Source organism: Aythya ferina (genome assembly GCF_964211825.1).
Source record: "Aythya ferina genome assembly, chromosome: 2".
Lineage (NCBI taxonomy): Eukaryota > Metazoa > Chordata > Aves > Anseriformes > Anatidae > Aythya > Aythya ferina.
In genome coordinates this window covers 158,646,140-158,671,328 of record NC_140297.1, presented here as the reverse complement: position 1 = coordinate 158,671,328, position 25,189 = coordinate 158,646,140, and the positions used below count along the sequence as shown (strand labels likewise).

At 43.3% G+C, this 25,189-nt stretch overlaps 1 protein-coding gene across 4 annotated transcripts in view; it reads left to right on the top strand.

Annotated features, from left to right (window-relative positions):
- The window catches only part of TSNARE1 (t-SNARE domain containing 1), a 451,421-nt gene that overhangs the window by 96,599 nt on the left and 329,633 nt on the right, over positions 1–25,189 (top strand). For all 4 annotated transcript variants that reach the window (XM_084511163.1, XM_084511161.1, XM_084511162.1 and 1 more), the window contains exon 3: positions 5,729–5,848. In XM_084511163.1, the coding sequence (XP_084367289.1) occupies positions 5,767–5,848 (82 nt within the window). In that variant the 5' untranslated portion in view covers positions 5,729–5,766. The remainder of the gene's footprint in view (positions 1–5,728; positions 5,849–25,189) is intronic.

Genomic DNA, 25,189 nt, shown 5'->3' with positions numbered 1-25,189 from the left:
ATGTATGATGGCAGCTATACCACAGGGAAGAAAAAAGAACAAAACAGATCTGTCTAAAAGTAATCAGATGGTTTCCTGAAATAAGGCTTTGACAAAGAAAAATGGGGGAAAAAGAAAAAAAAAGGGATTTTTCTCATTGTTTCTTAGCAAATCTCCAGAAGAGCAAAAGCAGCTTGTTTCTTAGATAATCGGAGCTGTTTTTACTTTGCACCTACTCCACAAAGCCTTAAGGCTGTGGGCGTTCGCTCTGTAGTACACTTCAGCCGGAGGAGGGTAGGCAGGAGTGTGCTTCAGTGTATTGAATCGGGTTGTTTACAGTCATAAGTGACGTTGTGCCTGTCAAGTACTACATATGTGTCTCTAGAAGCTTCTGGAAGCCAAATCAATTTGTACAAGGTCTGATTATAAATATAATTATATATATAATTATATATAAAATATATAATATAAATATATAATTATAAATTCCTGGCTTTTTTTTTTTATTTGGATGATGTTGTTGCCTTATTTTGTGCCATGTCAACCTGGGCTAGACAGCTTCCTCCTCAGGGCATGGGGGCAGAGATGACTTCAGTCTCCAAGGGCCTTCCATCAGCGTTAAAACTTTCTTGGGAAGCAAAGTGGAAGGAAAACGTGTATCGTTGCCTGGAGAGCTGCCTCCCCTGCCCTGCTGCACGTAGGGCATCGTCCTGGACCACCTCCCTGCCAGTCATTTCCTCAGCTTCGGAGTGCTGTGTCCTCGCCTTGCCTGCCCGAAGCCACCTGAGAACACAACGTTAATATTACAAGCATCAAAGATCTAGAAGAGCATAAATTACCTCAAAGCCACAGCCTGAAAAAGAAGAAAGTCATCCCCTACAGCTATTCTGATTGACCTCTACCGGTCGTGTTACAAGGCTCAGTAAGCACTTGGGGATTTGTGCAATTACACCAATTCAGTGTTAAAACCATTGATTTATAAAAAAACACTTTGGCAGTAGAGCTTGTTCATAAATTCAGGCGCTCTGAGTAAAAGGAGAGGGGCATTTTTTCCAGGTGAACAAGACAGAAGCTGCAGAAGCTGAAAAGTAGCGGGTCTGTGATGTGAGTGACAGAGTCAAGTGCGGGGAACAAACCATTAGAGGAGTTTTGAAAATACAGCAGTTTGTAAATGTCTTTCTGTCTTGTGGCATCAAAAAAAAAAAAAAAAAAAAAGACAAGGAAGAAACCCAAACCTTTGATATTAATCAGGTTAATTCTGGTGCCCTGCAAAAAGGAGGGCCCTACATCTGGCCATCCATTTTACAGACAGGGAAACTAAGGCAGCTGTATGGAAAGCAAGCCAATACTAAGTATTCTCCTTTCTTGTTGTGATTTGTGTGTACTGGTAAACAAGTCTCCTAACGAGAAATGAAAGGGGATCAATCTGTTCAGTTCATCTGAGGGAAGGTTAAGAGGCAGCAGAGAGATCAAACAGCAAAGTTCAAGAGGTGAGAAGATGCAGCTCTTGAAAGAGTGGCCGGGGCTGATCCTTTATTAACTGAAGCCTCAAAGTCTCTTCTGGTAAGAGGTGACCTGGTCTGACCAGAGTCTGCAGGGGTTGATGTGTAAAGATGTTTTGTGTCAGATGATCTGCTCTCTTTAGGAAGAAAGTCAGGCTGCTTGATAACAGGATTTTATCTGGATTAAAAACTTCAGAAAATGTCTCTTTAGTTGGTCATCGAGAAATGGAGGTTTTGTCACCACGAATCACATCTGAAGCCCCCCCCAAAAGCACTTCTTCATCATCAAAGTGGTGGTCGAGCTGGAGTGCTGCTGCTCTCACCACCTCCAGCACTCATTCATGCCAGGCATTTATTATCCAAACTACATGATTTTAGTGTTTCAGAGCTGAGTAATAAATAGAAACATGCCGCTTTGTGGCGACTGTGCCATTCCTCAGGCAAAGATAGGCTAAAAGACACACTTGGTGCCTCATGAGGAACATGTTTGTAGACTCGTCCACCTGATGACAGGTGTAAAAACCCAAGTGCAAACCGGAGAGCTCAGCCTTTTTTCTTCCAGGATGAAACTGGGAAGCTACAACTTATGAAGAGCTCCTTCTTCTCCTACCCACACCAAGTCATTTGTGTACTGAGGGGATGGTTCAGAAGCAAACATTGATCTGACCTACTGAAAAAGCAGTTCAGTATTTATTTTCTGTCCTATCTTTTCTTTATTACCATGTCCCATTTCTGTGTTTCTGTATCTTCGCATCTGCTTTGAAGGCTCATCTGTCCAGCATAAGCTGGTCTTGCACCTCCTAACTTAAAAGAAAATAAAAAAGTAATAAAAATAATAATAAAACAAACAAACATCTAAGTTGCTTACAGTGCTTTATAACCTATTTTTTATCTTCCATGCTGAAATCTTCTCCCCATTTCTTTTTTGTCTTCTGTTACTAATGCTGGCCACCTGAATGTCCTGGTAAATGGAGAGCATAGGGAAACTCCTTAATTAAGTTTGCCTGCTGGTAGTAGCTTTCCCAGCCCATGAAACAAAGACCAACCCATTTCTTGGGGTCATGTGTCCTTCTAATATACAGAGTGATTGATTTCTACAGGATATGGACAGCAATAAATGGTTGCATGTAATTAAAATGCACATACGTGTTTGTGGTGGGTTGGACAATCTTTTGGTCTGGCTTGGGTGTGGTTCTTTCATTCCCATTGTAGGTTATGGGATAAAGCTGTGATCAAGTCTCTTATTTTTTCCCTTTTTTTCTGTATCTAGTATGTTAGGCAATGCTTGTTCCAATTTGCATGAACTGCCTTCACAGCAAGTCACCTGCCTGTCACAGTAAGTTGGACAAGCCTCCCTGAGGAGCTGTAGACAAAAGAATTGAGAGGTGCCATGGGGATGGGGAGGGAAATGCTTTTATTGCCAATCAAAAGGAAGGTGTACAGATCGGCTCTCAAATTTTTCTGTGAACACTGTACTATGGGGTAGGAGTGCGGTTCTGGAGCTGTGTGAATAAGGGATATTTCAATGGCTTAGTAGGATGGGGTGGGAGGTGGTTGTTTCTAAAAAGGTTGGTTAAATGAAAACAAAATATTTTGTTTTCAATTCTTTCCTTTTTTCTCCCTTTTCGGGGAGAAAAAGTTTTAAAATGGAAACATGCTTTGAAAATGAAAAATCAACATGAAACATTTGGAGTGCTGTAAATGCCTTCCTCCTCTCCCCCTTTCACGCCACTCTGTTGGGGAAAAAATAGACACATTCACTGTTTGCCAACGAACACTTGCCCAGTTGTAATCAAGTCATCTTACAACACGATGTAGACTTTTGCTCCACATTTGTTGTATGTGACCTTGGGGAAGCTGTGGCACCATATGCTTCCCCTTGTGCATCTGTAAAAAGGGAGGGTAGGTCAGGATCAACCTCTGTGTAGAGGCAGTTTTCCAACCACTTGATTGTTCCCCTTTCCTGCTTATAACACGTTTAATCTGTAGCCGCACTGAGAGATAAAGCAAATAACACCTTATCCCTGCCCAAAATTGTTCCTGTAACTGTCTTCTGTGTGCCCTTATTTTCCCAGGTGGAAGGTAAGGGTCTTGCTAGGTCTTGGATGCAATTTGTGGTGGAGGTTGTGTTAGTGTTGTAGCTGTGGGCTGACAAGAGACCTGGCAGAGGCAGGATATGTTCACAAGTCCATCACAGACTAAGTTCCCCTGCAGCCTGTGGAGAGGCCCCTGGTGGAGCAGGCTGTCCCCCTGCAGCCCATGGGTCCCACATGGAGCAGATCTCCACGCTGCAGCCCGCCCATGGGTGGAGGAGCCCCCGGTGGAGCAGGTGGACGTGGCCTGGAGGAGGCTGCGGCCCATGGAGAGCCCCCGCAGGAGCAGGCCCCGGGCTGGAGCTGCAGCCTGTGGGGGACCCGTGCTGGAGCAGTTTGCTCCTGGGGGATGGACCCCGTGGGACAGAGCCGTGTGGGAGCAGTTCCTGAAGAGCTGCTGCCTGTGGGCAGCCCACACCGTGAAGGAGCAGTGGAGATGAAGTGTCAGGGACTGACACTTCCCCATTCCCCATTCCCCATTCCCCTGCACTGCTTGGGAAGAGGAGGTGGAAGAGGAAAGAAAGGGGGGAAGGTGTTTTTAGTTTGCTTTTAGTTTCTCATTGCTCTAGCCTGTTAGTCATAAGCAATAAAAGACATTAATCTCCGTATTCTGAGTCTGTTTAGCCTGTCACAATAACTGGTGAGTGCTCTCCTTGTCCTCATCTCAACCCTTGAGCCCTTCGCATTGTATTTTCTCCCTTTTCACTTTGAGGATAGGGAATGAAAGAGCGGCTGTGGTGGAGCTCGGCTGCCCAGCTGGATAAAACCACCACCATGGCTTTACCTTCTTGACACGATTGACTATTGTGCCGTTTAGTGTCTTGGTAACCCTTGGTTCGCAGGTGGTTTCTTTTAAATTTTGCTCTTGTTTACTTCAATTGCTGACTGAAGGCTGTTTTCCTAAACTGTAGGATTTATGTGCTAGAGGTACCTGCACCCTCAGATCCCAGTTATGTGTGTATGCGGGGCACTGAGGCTGGGTGGGAAGCTGTGCTCTGGATTTGATCCCCTTTTAACATATTTAGCTGGTTGGTACATCCAGCTCCCACCCCCGTGTTCTCTCAAGGCAAATGCACTTTCTTCCACTTTTAGTTTTCATGCCCAATTAAGACAGGATGGTAAGTGACTTCTTTTAGTCCTATAGATCCTTTGTCTGGCTCTTCTCAGCAGTACTGTTAGCTATTTTTTTTATTTATTTTGAAACTCTGAAATTAAAAATGAGAATGAAGTGCGGGAGGGGCCCTTTTTTTGTCGACTAAGTCCCTACCTTCTTCCTCCTGATTTTCCCTATTTGGGGCATTTTTTCCCAGCCTTGATAAAAGGAAGTGACAGCTGGGTTTGGTCCTGCATCATGCCCTTTCTGTTGTGACACATCTATCTGTTTTCTTCCTTTGCTGTTGTCACCTCCATGCCTTAGTGTTGGGCTACATTTAATATTAAAGTTGTGGAACCCCGATGTTTTGCTCGAGGGTGTCTGTGGCTCATGGTGAGACAAGGCCTGCAGACAGTGAAGTGGAACAGGGGGAGAAGCCTTCCTCTGCCAGTGCTTTTCTGATCTCAATCTGCTGCTGCTACCGCTGCTTCTGCTTTTTTTTTGGTTTTGTTTTGTTTTTCCTTTTTTTTTTTTTTTTTTCTTCCTTTCTTCTTTTTTAAACCAGCAAGGAAGAATAACCCTGGCTCCAATATTTATACTAGAGGTCCAGGAGCTTACAATACAGCAGCAAGCTGTCTCTTTTGAGAGCTAATCGAGACTGTGGTATGATGGATAGACTCCTCACCAGCTCTGTAGCAATAATGTTCCAGAAGACAGCATTACCTGGTTTTGATCAAGTGCCTAGTCTATGCCTACCATCTCTAGATCTCAAAGCACTTTGTGAACAGCGAGGAATTAGTCTTGACATGGCTGAAACAGATAAATTGTTGCCCTTTATTACTGGAGAAAGTAAGGTTGAGAGGGATCTAATGACTTGGTCACCCCCAAGATCATCTGTAGTCCAGGAAACCTGGATTTTAGTGTTTTGTTTTGAGGTTGGGCATCCTGAAGTTTGGAGATAGGCCCTTGGTTTTTCATTTGCCTTCCCTCCTCCACCTAGAGTAGTACGATTAAACTGACTTCTAACAGTGTTGCATTTGTCTTTTTCTCTGTTCTCTTAGGTTTAAAGTACAACCCTGCATTCGTTGCTATCTAGAAAATGTCTTATGGATCCATTGATGGGAGTGGATTTGGGAGGAACCCATTTGGAGGCCCTTCGAGACAAGGCTATCAACCTCTTGGTAAAGTATTGATCCCCTGCTGTAATTTATTCTACCAGACTTCCTCTTTTTTAAAAAACTGAGGTTTTTACCGAATGAGGTTCAGTGTGGCTGTTGTATACATATCAGACTATCTCCAGAGGTTGTTTCTGATCCGGATTTGGTGAAAACCAAACTTTTGTTGGGTTTGATTTGTGTAATGAGGCGCAACATCTGACCACGCTCAGGTCTTGAGGTTTCAGTGTATCTTGCCAATTGCCATGGAAAAGTGATACTGATGAAGATTTTGGAGGTGTTTTGAGGGATTAAGAAAATACATTTAACACATTTTCTATACCTTTTTGTGTCTCTCCTCATCCGAATTTCGTCCAAACAGTTCTTCTCTGGCTAGTTGTAGGTGCACTGATGATGGGAGTAGATGGACTGAAGTGCAATGGGAAGAGGGTTGTGATTCCACAGGGCACAACTTAACTGCTGGGGAGGCTGCTTTAATCTGCAAAATGTGCTCCAGCAAGGCAACAGGGGATAAAAGCTTGCTCAGGAAATGCTGAAACCATAAACAGCAACTTGCAAATGAATGCAGATTCTGGTTTTGTGGGGTGTTTTTAAGTGAACGCCAGACATACTTCCTTTATCTGTTCCCTCCTTACCACAAAGGGCTCCAGGAATGCTAAAGTAGAAAGAAAAAAAGCATCCAGATGTCAGCCTGTGTATGTGAAATGGTCTCCACTGCACAGGGCAAAGCCGTGCTTCATAAAAGCATGTTCCTAGTGTTACTGCCGTAACACAGGGCTCAGCTAATGATTATAACCTCCTGCTTTGGTGTGTCAAAGGCATTGAATCTACTGTGCCCTCTTCTTGTAGGAGGCATCCTTTGCCAGAAGAATGGTAGGTAGAATAATTAGTGTTAGGCACTGCAAGTGTGCCATTTTCCCTGTTGATTCAGAGCTGGCTCATGCTTGGAGGTGGAAAGAGGTCCTGCCCACCTCTGAGCTACTGTTCAAGAAGGATGGAAGCCAGCCCATGTGGGCATGGGCAGTTAAGGCCACGTCTCCAACTGCACCATATCCTGGTCCAGATAGGGAGTTGCTGCAGTTTAATGCAGGCTGACTTTCAGCAAGCCCTGTGAGCTGGAGCATATTTTTGTGTTTAGTTTTGGTCCTGGGTCTGGCTTGCACAGCAGGGTGAGGGCACAGAGACACAGCTGAGGGTTCAGATCTTTGCAGAAGCATCAGGAAAGGGGACGTTGTAGCATGGCAAAGTTACTGCTAGCACGGTCTGTTACTGCTTTGAACCTGGGAAAAGCATCACCATCACTCTTCTCTTATGTTGCCTTTGGTTTCAGCAGTGCTGTTCATTAAGGCAGCCTGACTTGGTTTCCAAGTTGTCAAGGTTGCAAATATTCTTCGGGAAATGTTTCATTGTTTTGCAAATAGCTGTTCCCCCTGGATGGATCTATAAAAGAAGCATAAAGGTTTCTCGTTGTTTTGTGTTTTCTTACGAGTTTTGGTGCAATTATCTTTTTTCTTTTTTTCCCTTTGAAGAGGGAGAGGGTATTGAATTAAGTATGAGTTGACGGTTCAGTTTTAAATAGTGATTTTTAGGCAGTCCTACAAGGCAAAATTAAAGGCATAAAAGCAAGAAAGAATGGGATGCTTGGGCACAAGAACCATACAAAAAGAGAATCAAAATCTGGAATAGGCAAAAGATGGATCTCGGTACATTGTGGTTTGGGATTAAAAAAACAACAACACCCAAAACACATGAATACTTACAGTGCTGTACGAAATGATCACTATTTTTTAATGCAAATACAGAGAATAATTCAAGATGTTTGCAGTTCCTAAGTATTTGATGAGGTGCCACATCAAGCCCAGCTTGCCCGTCATTTGAACAACCCTCGGTGGATTGCAAAAAAGTAGCTGACATAGAAACATCAGCTTTCTGAAGACCATGATCTTGAAACCATTTCAGCTGCCTGTCCAGAGCCTTTTAATGCGTAAGCTCACAGCTCAGAGGTGAGAAACTTCCCCTCTGTGCACGCACACATGGCCTTGGGTAGTGTTGCAATGGCCAAGTCTTCCAGGTCCTCCAGGGCTGATTTTCCTGGTGAGCAAAACTTGGTCACGGAGTTGTTCAACACCACCTGGGACCCTTGGCTATGGAAGGGATTGCAAGGCTGGAGCAGGCACTTCATCACTTCGCTGTATTCCATCGCAGAAAGGCATTTCTGAAAAGAAATAGACTGGTATCCTTGGCCAAGGGCAACTCAAAGAAACTTTTCTCCTTTTTCTGTGTCTGAACCAGAGATGAGCTATCTCAGCCTAAATAACTCTCCACGCCCCTTCGCTGTGGAAGTCTGAGCAGCACACACCAAGTGTTTTCTCTTGTAGTATCCCCAAATATTGTCATTAAGTGTCAGGAGAGGGTCAACGCAGAGCTCATCGTATGCCTCCTGCTTCCCAAAGATGGATGACTGCCTTGCTAAGAAAAACTGCTCTCTGCATTACCTCATGGTATGGCTGGAACAAAAGACCGTGGCCTTCCTGCTGCCGTATGGATGTCTGCTCACAGCAGGGCAGACCTCGATGGACACGTTCGGTGTGTGCTCTGAAACTCTTCTTCTTGCTCTATCCAGTAAACAAATAAATAAAAAGTACTAGCATCCCTGCAGATAGGTGCTGTAGCATGTGGTTCAGCAGAAAATGTTCAGGCATAGAAGAGAAAACCCTGGGATCTTTCAACAACAGAAGTGATGGGGATGCTGCTGCTTAATAGCTTTTCTGTAATAAACTGAATAATGTAATAAATGGAATTTACAGCCAGGTTTTGGTGGCCCCAGCTCACCTCAGGAGCCGGAGGCTCTTCATAGCACGTGGTCAGACAGTGGGATGGGGAAAAAGTAGAAATCACCAGGGATTTGGTTTCTGAACCCTTTAATTTCTTGAAAGAGAACAAAGAGGCCTCAGGTTTTGCTTTTTAAAAATAAAATAACAGACATTACTACCAGGAGGGTGGCCTTAACCTGTCTGTCTTGGCTGTATTTCCTCCATGGAGGAAATGAGAATGACAGCAATGCTTCCCCTGGCCCCGGGGCTGCCATGATGATGGATGGAGATCCAGCTCATTGTTGGGCATTGTGGCAGTCACTCTTGTTAACCATCCTAATTAGCGAGATCCACAGGGTCAGTTTGTAGAATTTTATGGAGGAATCCCAGAGGCAGCTTTATGGGGAGTTAGAGCTGGGTGTTGGGCACCTCTAGTTGATATTCTGCTTTTAATGGTTTTGCTGGATATCCAGGATTTAAACCTGAGAATGGGAAAAAAAAAAGTGTTTCAAAAGATTTTAAAGTAATGCGTGATACCTGAAATAAATGGAGATTAAACACCGTGCAGCGGTAGGAATTAAATTCTGAATTCTCAAGTGTGCAACATCTGCCATATTAGACCCATCCTTCCGAAAACAGGCTTTTTCTGGGGAGAATGAACAAAATCTGCTGTGTGCAGGGAGGCACAGAGGTCAGGGAATTCAAATGGCTTGAATTTAAATGCCACAAGCCAGGGTATTTTTTAATGCTGTTTTTATTAACCTTACTGTGCACTGGCCATTACAGGACAGACTTGAACAGGTCATTTCATGTTCCAGGGGTGTAATGTTTCCAGGTGTGCTCATGGGAGCATTGGGTCAGTGCTTAATTTTGCCGTGACTGCATCTAGACTATTTTTTCTTTGGTTGGTTGCTCGTGAAGATCTCATGCGGGACACTGGCCAGGGTTGTATTCAAGATATATCGCACATGCGGCTCCCTGTTTCTCTGCTAGGCTGGCTGTCTTGTCAGAGAACAAAATTAGATTGGGCTGTGCACCTTGTTCTTGGCAGCGTTTGCTGGGTATTTATCACCTAATTATCATCGTGATACCTAGCAATTCATTGTTATATAATTTCTGCTAATATTTTTCCAGGAATTGGGTCTATAATTTTCTATGCCCTCCCGTCAAGTGGTTGGGCCATCCTGCTGTCCTCCCTGTGCCCGTCCAATCCTATTTTGCTCTTTCCCTGGCAGTTTTGGAAAGTGGTTCAGAAGAAAATACACCTTGAGGAGGGTCATGGTTGCATCCAGGATGGTGAAGTCACAGTGCTGCGTGGGCAGGAGGTGCTTACATCGGTTGTAGGCACTTTGGTGGGGTGGGGATGGGGCAGGAGCTCTGATGGAGACCCAGGACCGATGGCCAAAGCTGGGGTGGATGTTCTGGAGACCAAACTCAAAGCCAGGTGTACGAACCAGCATTGTGGCCTGACCACCACATGTTCCTTTGCTCCCTCCTGAGGTAGGTTGAGGTCTGATGGCAGAACGTGGGAAGGAATCCACCGCATCTCGATCCTGCAGCGTGCTGAAGCACTTGGATTCCTAAACACACAACGAATCCCCGAGGTCAATTAACAGAAAACAAGTGGTTAATGCTTCTGCTTTACTGGGACCTGAGCACGGTTTTGTTTTAGCACGAACTTCCCAAGTGACTTTCAATACCTGCAGTGCTTTGTTAAAGGAACACTGAATTATCTCATTGCTGCAGCGTACAGAGCTATCCAGAGGGTGTGGAAGATGATCAAAATCTGCTCATAGCATGCTCCTCGCTGGAGCAATGAGGAACCCAACCATGAGCTTCAGCTTCCTTGGTATAAAGTATTGTACGAAGAAAGAGTTAACAGTGGTGGAACAAAGCAAGAATAAAGTCTTGGCACGTTTTAGTTTTATTTTATAGAACTCAGCACTTTAGACTGATGCAACATTAAAGGTTTTTTGTTTGTTTGTTTGTTTGTTTGTTTGTTTGTTTCCACTAAGGTTAAAGCCTTTAAATCTGAATGATTGCATTGTGGCTTGGTCACGTGCAGTGATATAACCAAAGTGTGTGTTTGAGATGGAGTCCCATCAAGAATAGAATGAAACAACAGAGTTAAAATCATCACCTTTTTTTTTGCCATTTGTAGGTAATTCACAAATATTACTCACCAATTACTCACTGGTCTGTAAAGAAGGTGGTATGTCTTCTATTTTACACAACACTGAAAATAAAATGGCTTGTCAAATGCCGTCTAAAAAGTTTGTGTGAGTCTTAATGATTGATTTTCACTTCTGAGTCTTGGGTCCTGTCATATTTTCTTGAATTTACAGGGACGCAGACATCTGGAGGGCTCAAGTGTCATATTAGTCAAATCATTAATTGGCCTGAAATGAAGTGCTGGTCCAAATCTAGATGCAAACAATACTCAAAATCGTAAGATGATCTCTCCCACTAGACAACTTTAAAATCCCTCGTATAACATCTACAGAGGTAGTGTTTCATAGTGTTTCTTTGCTATTGTGCAATATTCCCAACATTATACATTTGTTTCCTTAGTCCAGTTTGAGGCAATGTAGGAGATATTCTCTGTTTTACACCCACTTCTTAGAGATCTTAGCAATGATTTAATGAATTAATAAGCCAAAACATATGAAAACATATTAAAGAATAATGAACAACATGTTTTATAGCAAAACAAATTGTCAGGAGAATTAACTTTGATACACGAATTAACTTTCAAACTGCTTGTTTTGAAAACCTCTGCCCTATCCCTTCTGGCAATTTTAACATTATAATAAATGTTTCACTCTAATCTTGGTATATCAGGGAAGTTAGATGGTTATGTATTTATTTAAATAACAAGCAAAACCAGAAAGCATCATTGAAATAAATAAGTAAATAATGAAATCTTTGACCAGCTCATAGCACTTGAAACAAAACAAAATAGAAACAAACTCCTGGGTAAAGATAAACTTTTTTTTTTTTTTTTTGTCTAGCTGTTTTATTTGCTAGTCTTCGCCATGCAAAGCTGTTTTATTTTAACCATGTGAAAATCATCCCGGTGCTCCCAATCTTTAGTGGAAAACCAGAAAACAAACACGCAATCTTGTCCTCAGGCAGCGTTCAGCTGGAAATGCATTTAAACATCTCATCCTCTCAGAATAGCTTGCTCCATTTTCCACTTGATTACAGCCAAATTAGAAGTAGTTGAAGAAGATGTTCTCCTCTTGATGTGTTCATCGTATGGGTGTAGGTACCTTGGTGGAGAATGCAGAGCAGGATGAAGGTGCTGGTGGTTCCTTTAGCGGGTACCTGGCCATGAGCCTGTCCTCTTGGGACATCTTTCCATGTGGATTAATTTCCATGTTGGAGCAGAGGATTGTCCTGTGCTTTAGTTTCAGCTCCTCAGATTAATACAGCTCAGTGCTTTTGCTTCTGGTTGGTCTGGCAGAGCCAGGAACCATTTTTTTTAACTTGTGTCACAAAAAAAGCAAAGAAAAAATTATTAAAACTTGCATGTCTTTACAATTAAACACTCCCCCTTAACTGTCACTTTGCAGAAAGTTTGTAGTTGCTCTTGTTTAAGCTGTTCAGACCTGAAGAAGATACTGATGCTCATGAGATTTCTCTAATCCTGTCAGTGCAATCTAATTCATGTTTGCCAGCTCTCTCAAAATCATGGTTCTACTTAGAAAAGCAGAGTGGTCTTTGCTGTAGAGCCCTTGTCCAACAAGCCATAAGTGACTGCTTGGCTACATTACTAAATTCTTGGAAGCATTCTGAGCCTTCCTCATATTTTCTGGGATACCTCTGCTTTTGCACCCTGTGCTTTGCCTCTATTTTGTGTCTTGGCAATATCAGGTGCTTGGATCAGAAACCATTTCTCTTGCACTCTGCCTCCAAATAAGTCTTCCTGAAGCAGGACACCCAGCTGGAATGGAATTGTGTGCAGCAGCAGATTCCTCCAGTGACCTTTTATGTTAGTCTGTCTGTACCTGATGAAAATCCCACTGGAAAAAGTGGCATCCAGGAGCAGGCTGGCACTGCTGGCACAGGTTTATCCACTCATTGCATTCCCTGTCCTGTTCTCTGGAAGGTGCTGGCAGCTCTTGCTGCCCTTACAGCTTGCTAGAAGGTCTTTCCATTTCTCATTTGTATGTTCACATCAGGAAACCAAGTGAGGTTTGAATACAATTCGGCTTGACCTGTCTTAGGTTGGGTCAGCACAAGGACATGAATGTGCAACGGGTGACCACGTGTTTCTTCTGTCTCCTCTGTTACTGCTGTAGCAGCCCCAGTAAATTTGGGAATGGAAATTACTGAGCGTTGAAAGGAGAGCTAAAATAGCACCTGGCATGGTTTTACTTGGTCCCAGACATTTCCCGGGTGTGAATCAGACATTTGCACAGCGCAGGTTGTTAGCACAGATGAGGTGATGCTACCTCAGCGTTTCTCTTTGAGCCCTGCTGGGGCAGGCATCAGGTCCACGCATTTACCTCCACTGTGCCTTGCTGGTTGTGAACTGCTAAACTCTGATTGCGGGCTGCAAAGCAAACTTTATATTCTGCTAATAATATTCTGTTAAAGCAGTGTTGCTTCAGGGACATCTTTTTTATTATTGCAGAATTTCTGTCTGGGATTCTGGCAGTGAGAGTGATCAAATCCAAATAATCTGAACCCTGGGGTAAAGTTTAAAAAGGGAAAACTTGACCTGTGCTACCTGTGCTGTTGTAATATGGAAAGTGGGTGCTGCAGAGTGTGCCGGATGAGATGGAGCTCGGAATATTTGCCAGATTTGGAGTGTACTTATGTCTAGTGTTAGGGGAAAAAAAATGAAGGGGAATAAAAAAAGGCATGTAATTCGTAATGATGGTGCTGTTATCCAGCAAAAAGTCCCACTGAGCAAGTGAGCATGGATGGACAGACAGGTGGATGGACAGATGGACAAGGCACCTGAACATGACCAGTGCATCCATGCCTACTCCACAGGACCCTGTTGGAAAGGTTTCTCATCAGCTCTTCTCTTAAAAATAAGGTTATGTCATTATTTACCTCTCTATAATAGAGAGCTACGGTACGCATTTTATAGTGGAAAACCACAAATCTGTTTTAGACTTAGTTGGTACCTAACAGTCAATCTATTGTAATATTTCACATGCTGGAAATAATCTCCATTTGACAAGCATATTCCTATTTCTTTCCTGTCCAAAATACTGAGCCTGGGAGCTGCAGACCACTGGCTTTCAGTACTGAACGAGGAACACTTTTTTTGACATGAGGGGAAAACCTTTTTAAATTTTGATCTGGACTTGAAATCATGAGCTTCCGAGTCTTGACCACATCTGCTATCGCTCTTGTGCAAATCTCTCAATTTACCTGTATTCTTGTCCCATTCCCTTCCTGCTGCTTCATATTACCTAATTAATTAAAATTTTAAAAATTTTAAGGATGGAGAATATGTCTGTCCTAATTTATTAGAACACACTTTATCCTCCTCTCTCTGTGTGTATGCCTTTTTTTTTTTTTTTTTTTTAAGACCCAACTGGAGTTTTAATATTTGCTCCTGCCAGCAAAATGGGGAATGAAGATTTATGTTGGTACTGAAATACCATGCTGGTGGATAGCTGTTCTGAAACCTAAAGGTAAGGATGTATTTTTCTGCAGAAAGTACACAAACTCACCTCTATCCATTATGAGGGGTGGACACAGCTGACACCAACATGTACGTGACACAAAAAGAAGTTGGGCTGAACAGAAAGAGAAGAATAAAGCTTTTATCCGGGCTGTCACTCCAGAGATGTCATTGCTAACTCTCTCTTTTTTCCAGGCTGATGTTTGCTTGGAGACAGATGCTGGCAGCTAGAAGTGGGCAGGGATGAAAGATCAACAGTGAGGAAGGACTCGACAGATGTAAGCAGGTAGATTGGGGATTAGGGCGATTTAGTCTGGATGGAAAGCATTTAGGAGCAAGGAGGGATTTTAGATTGGATGTTAGGATGTGCATATTGCAAATCTCCCCTGAATTTTCTGTTAGACTTGGGTATTTATGGTTGGGATTCATGAGCACCTTTAGTAACTTCTGGTGTAACTGAAGGTAATGAGAGTCGTGCAGGCAGTTGTAGAAGGATAGAAGAAGCAGTTTGCATAATTTTGAGGTGTGCAAGTGGCTGCATAGGTATTTATAATACCAGTTTCCCATTGCTTGCTGATTCCAAGCTGGAGAAGCGAGGGCGAAGAAGGAGGAATAAACCAAAACCCTGCTGATTTGTACATAAATGACCAAAAGCAATGAGCTTAGCTGGGAAAACAGCACAAAGTTGGTTGCACGTGTAAACTGGACAGCTCTCCTGCTTGCCCCTTGTGCTGAATCAGCCACAGAGGGTGCTGGGACCATCTCTGGGTGAACGCTATTTTGTAAAGTAGCAGTAGAGCAGAGTTTGTAAGTTTGCAGTAGAGCTGTGCTTTTCAGACAGCCCTAACTGCTCACCTCTCCAGCTTTCCAGAGCTCCACAGCTATGCAAGCACAGGTTATTTTTGGTGGAAGTGAAGCCTGAAATTTAATTCTGCTCCAAAAGGCACCGTGAAGGCTTGTCCTTCTGGTTGCTCTGTAAGATTTGAATGAAATCAGCTTATTTTCAATCCAAGAACTGAACAAATGAGTCAGCTCTACAGTGCTAGCAGACGAGATGGGGAGTCTTTCCATCCTAAGCTGTTTGTGCATACTGTAATATTTTGCAAGTGCTGGATTGCAGATTTTCCATCTTTTTCACCCCACCACACTGGAGTTGCTTTTAGATCCTGATTATTCCCTTAAAACAGGGATGGCTTTAGTGACGGCAGTTTCTCGTCTTGTGATTCATAGGGCTTGCTGTCATCTGCTGGTCGTGCTTTAAGCTGAGCTGCTTCTGTCCTGGGCTCATCCTTCAGAACTGCACACAAGCTTTGCTGCTGGGATTTTTGAACATCTGCACAGTAGCAACCCAACAAGGTGTAAATTTGCTTTTACATTTTAAAGGAAGTCCTTGATAAGGCAAACTTGCTAGCAGGTACCCTTTCCTCCACTCCAGAGCCTCATCTAGGGCAAGGGGAGAGTCTCTGTTAGTGAGCAACAAGACAACTTTGGGACACCATCTCAGAGAAAGTACCGCTTTTACATTATTCTTATTATAGCTTAAGTTGCCAGCAGCTTGATTAAAATAAAGATGATTCTGAAATATTCTCCTTGTGCTTTATCGCGCTGTGTTTGTGATGGGGTTTTCCTCTCTCATCCTTTAGCAGAACTGGTTAACATCTACCTTCTTTGATGCTCCTCTCTACTTCCCAGATGTTTTTTTAGTCTGGACAGGCACTTGAAGAAAGTGGTACTTCTTCTTTCATATGGCTGTGGGATTTTGATATAGGTTGTCATCAAGGACACTGTGACTTGCCTTAAACTTCTTTCCTTGGCCTCACTGGAAATGAAGCAGTTGGAGGATGAAGTAGGGCAGTTACTGCCCTTCAGCATACAGCTTCAGCACACATAGACATCAGGGCTGGAGAACCGGTCTTGAAGACTTGAAGACACTCTTAAGAACCATAGATAATGCTTTCAGTAATGAGTTTTTAAGCTGTGAAGAGCAAGGCCTGGGTCTCTCACAACTTTTTGTCATGACATTCTGAGCAGTACGTGCATTTTACTCTTTGTTTTCCATCCCTTTCTGAGATGTTTCATGTCCCAAATATTTTTTAAGAGAAAATCCTGCTTTTCCACATACTTTCAGAGGTCAGTGTCAGATGGACACTACTTGTTTCAAGATAATTAGCCACTGTCATCCTTGTCCCAGTCTTCAGTCTCATGGGGCTGTCTCGTCACTCTGGGAAATGTCCACAGTTCTTCTAAACCACAGAGCAGCTTCTGTAGGCAAAGGTGCTGTTTTTAGTTTTAAACAGGCTTAGTCTATCTGGAAAACTTGGTCCTTTTGTCCCTGGCAAAGACCCACGCGTCTAGCCGGGCACACTGCCATCTCACCAGATGGCCAGCAGAGCAGTGGCCAGCACTGCGTGTCACATCTCCACTTGGCAGCACACAGCATGATTCCCAGGTGACAGTTGTCATCAGCTTTGAACTCAAAACACACCTAAGGACTGGCCGAACTGATGTGCCAGCCTGAATCCAGCTCTGCATAGTGGTAACTGGGTTGGACGTCATGGAAATAATGCCCTCAGCTGCTTTAGAAGCAGGAGGGACTCACAAGACATGGCACTGGGATGATTCGTACCTTTGAAACGTGCTGTGTGAGGAGGAGCTCGGCTCCTCTGGGCACCACAATATAAGAAAGAAAGAATTATTAAAGAGTGTCCAAAGGAGGCTACAAAAATGGTGAAGGGTCTAGAGGTGAAGATGTATGAGGAGAGGCTGAGGTGACTTGGTTTGTTGAGCCCAGAGCAGAGCAGGCAGAGGGGAAGCCTCATGGCGGCCTCCAACTCCCTCACGAGGGGAGCAGAGGGGCAGGCGCTGAGCTCTGCTCTCTGGGGACAGCGACAGGACCCGAGGGAACGGCATGGAGCTGGGACAGGGGAGGGTCAGGCTGGGTGTTAGGGAAAGGTTCTGCACCCAGAGGTGGTCAGGCACTGGGACAAGCTTCATGCAACGTCTTTAGATGCATTAAGTGGAAGCACATGAGTTGGATGTCCATGTTTCTTACCTTTCTGTAGCTGCTGAGGCCCACAGCAAGCTGATGATTTTTTTTTCTATATGAACACATCCTAAGTATATTAAACATACTTTAAGTAATACTAAATCTCATATTTTTAATGGGAATTAAGCCTGCAGCACACTGAAAGGGGGGGAAGGCAGCTGATAATTCTTGTGACTTAGGTTGGGAACTACAGTAGTGGGTTTAACATATTCAAAGTGAGATTTTTAAAGCCCATACCCCATTTTCAGAAATGCTTTTGAGGTCAGCTTTCACAGGTCTCCAGGTACTTGATGGTGGAGGTACAGATATGGGAGTTGATAGTCCAAGCCCTATTTGTGCTCTGGAAGGCTTCTAAGGACCTCTTGAAATACAGTCCTATGACCAAGGGCTATTCTATTGCCAGTCAAACCTGAGAGCTCCTAAATCCACAAAAATGTGCTGAAATTGGGTTCAGTGCCCTGAAATATTTTTATGTTTTGGCTGTTCATTGCTTTGAAAGCTTTACCCAGTGAGATTTAGGACTGAGTTTCCAGAGAGACCAAGATATTCTGATAGATTTAGATACAAAAGCTCATTGTGAAGACACATGCAGGGACTTTGTTTAATTAGGTAGGGATTTTTATTTTTTTCTGAAATACTTTGCTCAGGGCCTTAGTGGAGAACAGAAGCAGACTGAAGAGCTGACCACAGCCATGCTGCATAAAATTCTATTTATCCTCTATTCCTTCTCCTCTCCTAACACAGATACAGTTACAGAAATAGAAGTAGAGACACAGCCATTGAAGTAAAAGAACTAAAAGCTATATGAAGAAGATTTTTTAAAAGTCATAAATCCGTCTTTTAAGATTGGGATTAGCACATTGCAGTGAATTTGGGAAATTAATCTGTTGTATATGAAGTTACACTAAGGCAAGACCATAGGGAATCCAGTTCCCCAAGATAAGAGGTTTTGAAGGAGGACAGTCAGTGCTGGGTGCATTAAAATTTCAAAGCTACCGTAGTTGTCCACATATATGGAGGCAACTGCAGTGATGAATTGAGGAAAATGAGACTTCTGTATTGCTTTTTCCCACTGATCTCTTTTTTATTATTATTATTTTCACTTCTGTAAAAAGTTAGAAGGCACAGATTTATAAAGAGGGTTTGCTGTAAAGTACAGTTTGCAAAGAACTTGGGTTTATGACAAAATGGTGCAAAAAAAGGTTTATTGCAATCATGTAGTAGCAAGTATTTCAGATTTATTGCAAGCACAGTAAGAGTTAAGCAGGTTGGGAAGGAGGAATGATCAGCTTCTTTTCCTGCACTGCTTTACCAACAAGACAGTAGCCTGCTTGTGGTTTTGAACAATACATAGATAATATCAAGCCAGGATCTAATAAAAAAATGGCTAAAGCTGTATAGAAAATGGCCAAAAGTACACATATACCTACCTAAGGGGTATGCATTTGTAGTGTATGTATACGAATATGTAAGTATGCTTTTGAAATGCAATTTGGAGGTTTTAGTTGTACTGTTATTTCACACCTCTCCTTTTATAGTCTTACTGTTAAAATAAAGTGTGTCTATTCATATATATATTTTTTTTTAATTTGGAGTTTGTTAGCAGAATTTCAGTATTTTCACAGAGATTTTTTTTTCTTCATGGAGTTTTCACACTTATTGCTCATCAGTGTTGGAAAAGAAGAAACCAAGCCTTGTTATCATCCTGACTGTGAGAAAAAGCTTATCCTTATATACAAGATTTATAAGAAAACAGCCACTCTTGCAAAAAAGTTTCCTTCTGGGAGACTGAACTTGCTGGAGATCAGAGAGTTGAACTCCTTTGGATCTGAGGGATGCCTGGCATCTCTCCAAAGAGATGAGGGATGTTGAGTTATCAATGTGTCTTATGTCAAGGGTTGTTTTTCCTCCATACCACCAAATCCGACCTTTTTTTTTTTTTTTTTTTTTGATAAAATACCACCGTATTTGATGCTATATAGCTGTCGGGAAGAGGACTGCTTGTCCTGGTTCTGCTCTCCAACCCTTTTGCTTCTGGTTTCTGGTTGAACATCCTATTCCCGTTGGTCCACCTCTGTTTTACTGCAGCATTTTACTTCTACCAAGCACATCTGAGACCTCAAAGCTGAGCTGAGATGGGACAAGGAGCAGGCCAGCATCACACTACCCAGTGACAGTGCTTCTCTTCAATAATCAAAAGGCTTACGAGCACTCCTGGTATCTTCTCTCCTCCTTGGCATTTCCATCAGGGTGGCTGTGAGTCAGGCAGAAGGGATTCCCAGTCTGCAACAGATCTTTCTCCTCAGCTGCTGGAATAGTGCTCCCATAGCATGCTGTGAATTCCTCTTGTTGGCTAAATACAAAAGCTAGCATGCTTTGGGGGAGAAATGCTGGGTCTTCTGCTTAATTTGCCATCTCTCTCTTTCCTAATTATTTCTAAAAGTCCCCCAACCTCCACATCCATCAATTTAGGCACAGCAGGGACTCACTTTTTTTGTTTGTTTTTGTTTCGTTTGTATGTTTCTAAATATATATATATTTTTCATTTTGTTCTGTTATTTTCTCCCCCTTCTCTCAGGTCCTTTCTCCTCACTTGCCTGTTCTGCTTTTCTTGGCCAGGTTTCCCGAAGTGAAGGCAGTGACATTGTTTTACAGCGCTGTATAAATTCTTACCCTGCTTTGGCACGAGCATATTTATGTTCGCCTCCTCCTTGGTGCACACTGCGGAAAGGCTTTGTGCTCAAACCCAACTATTAATCTCCAATGGCCCGGAGCGAGCTCTGGCTGTGAGCTTCCACGGGAAGGGTGGCTACGGAAATCCTCAACCACCAAAACAAGCCCTTCCCTGTGTTGAAACAAGCACTGAAGTTGTCTAGTTTTAGGACATCCATTTAATTTCTGGTTGAAGATGGGGACCACTACTAGTAGGCTTAGATGGATTGTGCCGTGTTACACCTCATGTAGGGGTAATTTATGGCCATCCCTTGAAGCCCGTGCCACAAGGAGATAATGTGTCATCGGTGTTGTTTGGAGTGTGGCACATTTTAGCACTGCAAATAGATTTTCTTCTTAGTGTGCCTGCTGAAGTATATGGGCTTTGCTTTCCTCCAGAGAGAGTCATCTTGGCCAAGGTTGTTGTGAGTATTTCTCATGAAACTGTGTAGAAATGCTAAACGTGGTGTTTACTGGGTAGTTCATTGACTTGTGCTTTCACATGTACAAAGTGGGCCATGGCCATGATTTACTGGATAACCTTCAATAAATCAAGTATCTTCATGTGCATCTCGTTTTCTCAACAGAGAAGAGGAGACGGAGGAGAAGGATGTCTCCATTCCCATTGAGGAGGTTTTCCCATTGCGTCTGCAGGTAGGAAGGTGGGCAGGAAATGAGCAGAAGGGCTAGGAGACTTCATATGCTGTTGTATTTCTTCTCTCGCCCTTTTTAAAGGCATAGTGATTTGCCCGGGATGGTATTTGGGTGTTAATCTGCAGTTGAACAATGACTGTGTCAGACCTTGTAAGTTTAGAAGACAAGGAGAGGAAACCTCTAAAGAGAGCAGAAAAATGGAGGTGATTCAGCAGCTGCTGGCCCTAGCAGGTTGTGAAGCAGAGGTCCTGACAAATACTTAGAAGAGCAAAAATTTGAGATTCCAGCATAAAAAAAGTGCCTCAGTTCCTGTGAGGAAGCTCTGTCAGGCCTTTTAATGACCCCCAGTGGCCAAGATCAGTTTTATCTCATCCATGGCTATACAGAAACACCTAGCTGTGAACGAGAGGCTTTGCAGCAAAAGGCACGGACAGAATTTGGTTATACGGAAGCCGAGCACCGAGAAATAACGTGGTGATTAGTGCAAGCTGGGGACCAGACCAGAGTTTCTGTATTGCAGTGCTGGTTATTGGGCTGCAGCATGTGAATGCTGCCCAGTCAGCTCGAGCTCAGCTTCCTCTGCCTGTGCTCAGATTTAGAAGGTCAAAAAATAGATCAGGATATTGGCCTTGTCTTCTGGGAGGAGAAGTGAGTGTCTCCAGGTTGGGAGATGCAACCACTGAAAAATAAAGGAAGGTCAGTATGCTCTAATGGAGAAGTCCTTTTGCATCTTTTTTTCTACTTTTTCTTTTTTTTAATATACATGATAACTACTCTTCGAACATCAGTACTTTAGGGAAAGCTTTAAACTAATTCTGCATTTGGATGTTCTGTCAGGCTAAAAGCTTTGCATTTTTTTGAGGAGGATGTTTCCAGTCCCAGCTATATCAAAGTTAAGGTTAAATGGCTACTGGCACCCGCAGACACCACAAATTCGGGTGTTTAGCTCATTTTCTATGGAAATGTGGTTGTCATCAGTTCAGGATGAGGGTCAGCACATCGGGCAGAAGGGTAAGAGTGGGGGTTTTGGTGCCTTCTCACTGTGAAACCACAGAGCAAGAGCAAGCCGTGGCCACGTGCAGGACCACCAGTCCATCTTGGTGATGCCAAGGGTGGCTTTGGGAGGAGATTGCCATGGCCAGAAGTTCATCCAAGCTCAAAGAAACACAAACTATTTCTGTGGCCCCAAGAGCATATACAGCTTCAGAGGTAAATATATAAGGAGAGGGAGATTAGACCCTCTTTCTTTAGGGTATTAAAAACTCCTAAAAACGGGGTCTTTGAAGACCATTCCCATGTAGGTTCTCTCTCCATTTCTGATTTCTGCAGCTTCTCTCTAGGTTCTGGGGGCAGGTATCAAAATAAATGAATTTCTGATGTGGTCTGCTGGTGCAGATCTTGTATTATACCTGGGCTGCCTTGGGAGAAGTTTTGTACGGGGGAAAGTTTTCTGAAGGCATTTCTAAATTCTCTGCTGGAAGGTGCTTTGGAAGGGCAACCAGGATAAAAACAAAACCAACAAAGAAAACCCAACAAAAAGCAGCGTGTGTAGAATGTCATTGTATAAATTTAGGGATGAGATACATACAAAAATCTCGTGCAGAAGTGTTTGCAGTACCTGTTTGGGGGCTTATCAATGAATAATAAAGCAGGTGCGGGAGACCTCCTCTGCACCTTTGTCAGGGATTTATCTCGGGGCTGTTTGTGAGCCCTCATGAGGAGGTTTTGAATGGATTATGTTTTGGGGAGAATAAGACCCTAATGTGGCAGAGCAGGGTGTTCATCTACATATGATCTGGTATTCCTGGTGATTATCTTTCATGCAGGATCAAATACTGACCATGTTGCCTTCATTGTAATGCTTCAAGGCCAACTTCTTCTTGCATCCGGGCTAGGAAAGGACGCGGCAGAGTGGGAGAAGTTGCTTAATTGAAATCTGCAAAGCATAACCCGTGTCCTTGCATATGAAATGACATCATTTTGCTCAGGGATTCTGGAGCAGGCACACGCAGGTAGATTTTAATACAGCAGGCATGTTTGATGTCCTGTCTTAAATCCCAAACTATTAACTTAATTAATATTTTAGGCTCTTAACACTTTTCCCTGCTCGTGATCTAAGTCGTGTGAGACTGGAGGATGCTGCTGTTTCCCTTTCTGGCCTTACAGCCTCAGAAGTGTGTGTTCTTTGTTCTGCATTAATTATTTCACTCTTAAGGTCCTGATCAGGCTTTTACAGAAAGCTCCACATGGGATTTTAGCTCCGTGGCTAAGCAGCATCCTTTCTTTACACCAGGGGCAGCTGTTATTCACTAGTGTGTAGAGTGGTACAGATGCAGATGTACACGACCAAACTCCATTTTCTAACTGTTCCAGCGGTATTTTAAAAGGTAAACGAGTTTGTTTGCTTCTTTGTTTTTCTACTGTAAAGTTGGGCAATATAATTTCTGTGATTTTTACCAGCATGGTGTGCTCTCTTTGGGCACAAGCAGCCTCGTGATATGCAAGTGAGAGTGCAAGAACTGATTTTCTTAGGGAGATGGTGGTGCAGAAAAAGATGTTAAATGACTCTGCCTTGATGGATTTGCTGTTTGCAAGGACAAAGGGAGGGATGGGATGGTTAAGCTGCCATCTGATGTGGAGATTAAATTAGGTTTAAGCAGCGTTTTGAAATGTCACTGAAGATAAACTATTTTGAATAGGCAATTCCTTAACCAGCGGCTTTTAAGTATCTCTTAAAGTGTTTGGCTGAGGTGTGCTCGCTTGTTTGGTGGGTGAAGAAGAAGGAGAGAGTCTGGATTTGGGGTCTGGCCCTACAGGTCTCATACATGCTTATGCTTCTGCTTGGAGCAGGTGTATTAAATTAAAACCCATCTTATTGTGATTTCTCCGTGGTTTAAGTTATTTCAGTAGTTCACAGAGTGGTTGAGGTGGGGTGGGACCTCTGGGTCCATCTGCTCCAGCCCCTGCTCAAGCAGGGCCACCTCCAGCAGGGTGCCCAGGACCATGTCCTGGTGGCTTCTTGAAGCTCTCCAAGGAGGAGACTCCACAACCTCTCTGGGCAACCTGTGCCAGGGCTCAGTCACCCAAAGGTGGATTCAGTTTTCTCATTTTCTCCAGAAAACAGGTGAAAAAAAAAATAATAAGAAAGGCTGTTTATTGAAGGAACAACTGCATATCTCTTAATTGGATTGATAATTTGAAAATATTTAGGATCTGGAAGAAATCTCCCCATTTTTCACTCAGAAGGACTCCATCTTTTCCTCCATAGGCAAATGAAAGGAGGAGTTGGGACATGTAAAAACTGGATTTATCCTGGTGTTCAGGACAAGGGTGAGGGCTGGGACGTCCCAAGATTTTGTCTCTCCCCTGATACCACCTCCCTCACCATTTTTTCAGAGAAACTGGAGCTGTGCTTCTTTCCCAAATGCTGCTGGTAACTCACTTTGCACATTGCTCTTTCTTTTGTAATTTTTAAGCATACTGAGGATCTTGCTGTGATTATGAAAATTGCAAAGAAATATTTATGCATTCCCAAGCTGTCAGACTGGGCAACCGGAGAGGAGGAAAAAGCATATCAAACTCTTCCTGAAGGAACAGACAGGTTTTTTTGAGGATCTTAAGGCAGAAGGAGGACAGGGGAATGACTGGGGTCCTGCTGGACGTTTTGCATCCCGTTAATTCCCCTGCTCCCGATAGCATTTCATCATCATAAAGGTCTTGTCGCAGATTTTGCTTTGAGTGCTAAAAGCTTTGCTCCCCTCTGCCTTCCTCCATGATTTAAGAGCCACAGATGCTGATACATCTCCGAGACAGAATCTATTACACTTCTCCTGCCAAGCAGAGCTATGGAGCTTGCTTTATGTCCCTCCTCCTAACACTCAATTTGTTCTTTGTCGGTGCTCAGCTGGCCACATTGCTGAGCACCAGCAGGGCTCCCTCTGTGCAGTGGTTCCTATTAGCTTTCCCCTTCTTAATTTCATTATCCATTTCTAACGGTGTTTTAGTGGCTGAGCTGAATGTACAGTATCGAGGACTTCATGCAGCTTCTGTTTCTCCAGAAGTTTGCCACGGAGAGCACGACTGACCGTCCGCTGTTTGCTCCTGCTGTAGAGAAGAGCTGGGCTCCAGGACTGGAAATGATCAGGGTGTCTTCATTTATTATCTTTATTTTATGTTTGTAAGCATTATCTCATACACGTTTTCCTTTGTCTCACTTCACTAATAAATTATTTAGCATTTCTAAAGCTCAGTTTTCACTTTTTATTTGTTTCTTTGCCTGGTTATTCCCATGGTCTTTCTCCAAGCATCCTCATGTCCTTATCCCAGCTGTAGAGCAGAGCAAGAAGTTGCCCTTGCCCTTGGAAGCCCACCACACCTCTGCAAACCAGATTACTACACGAGCTTGTCTCCGGCAAGTAGTGACAGCATTTTACACCTTATCTGTCTGTTTTTTTGGGGAAGCAGGCAGTGCCTTA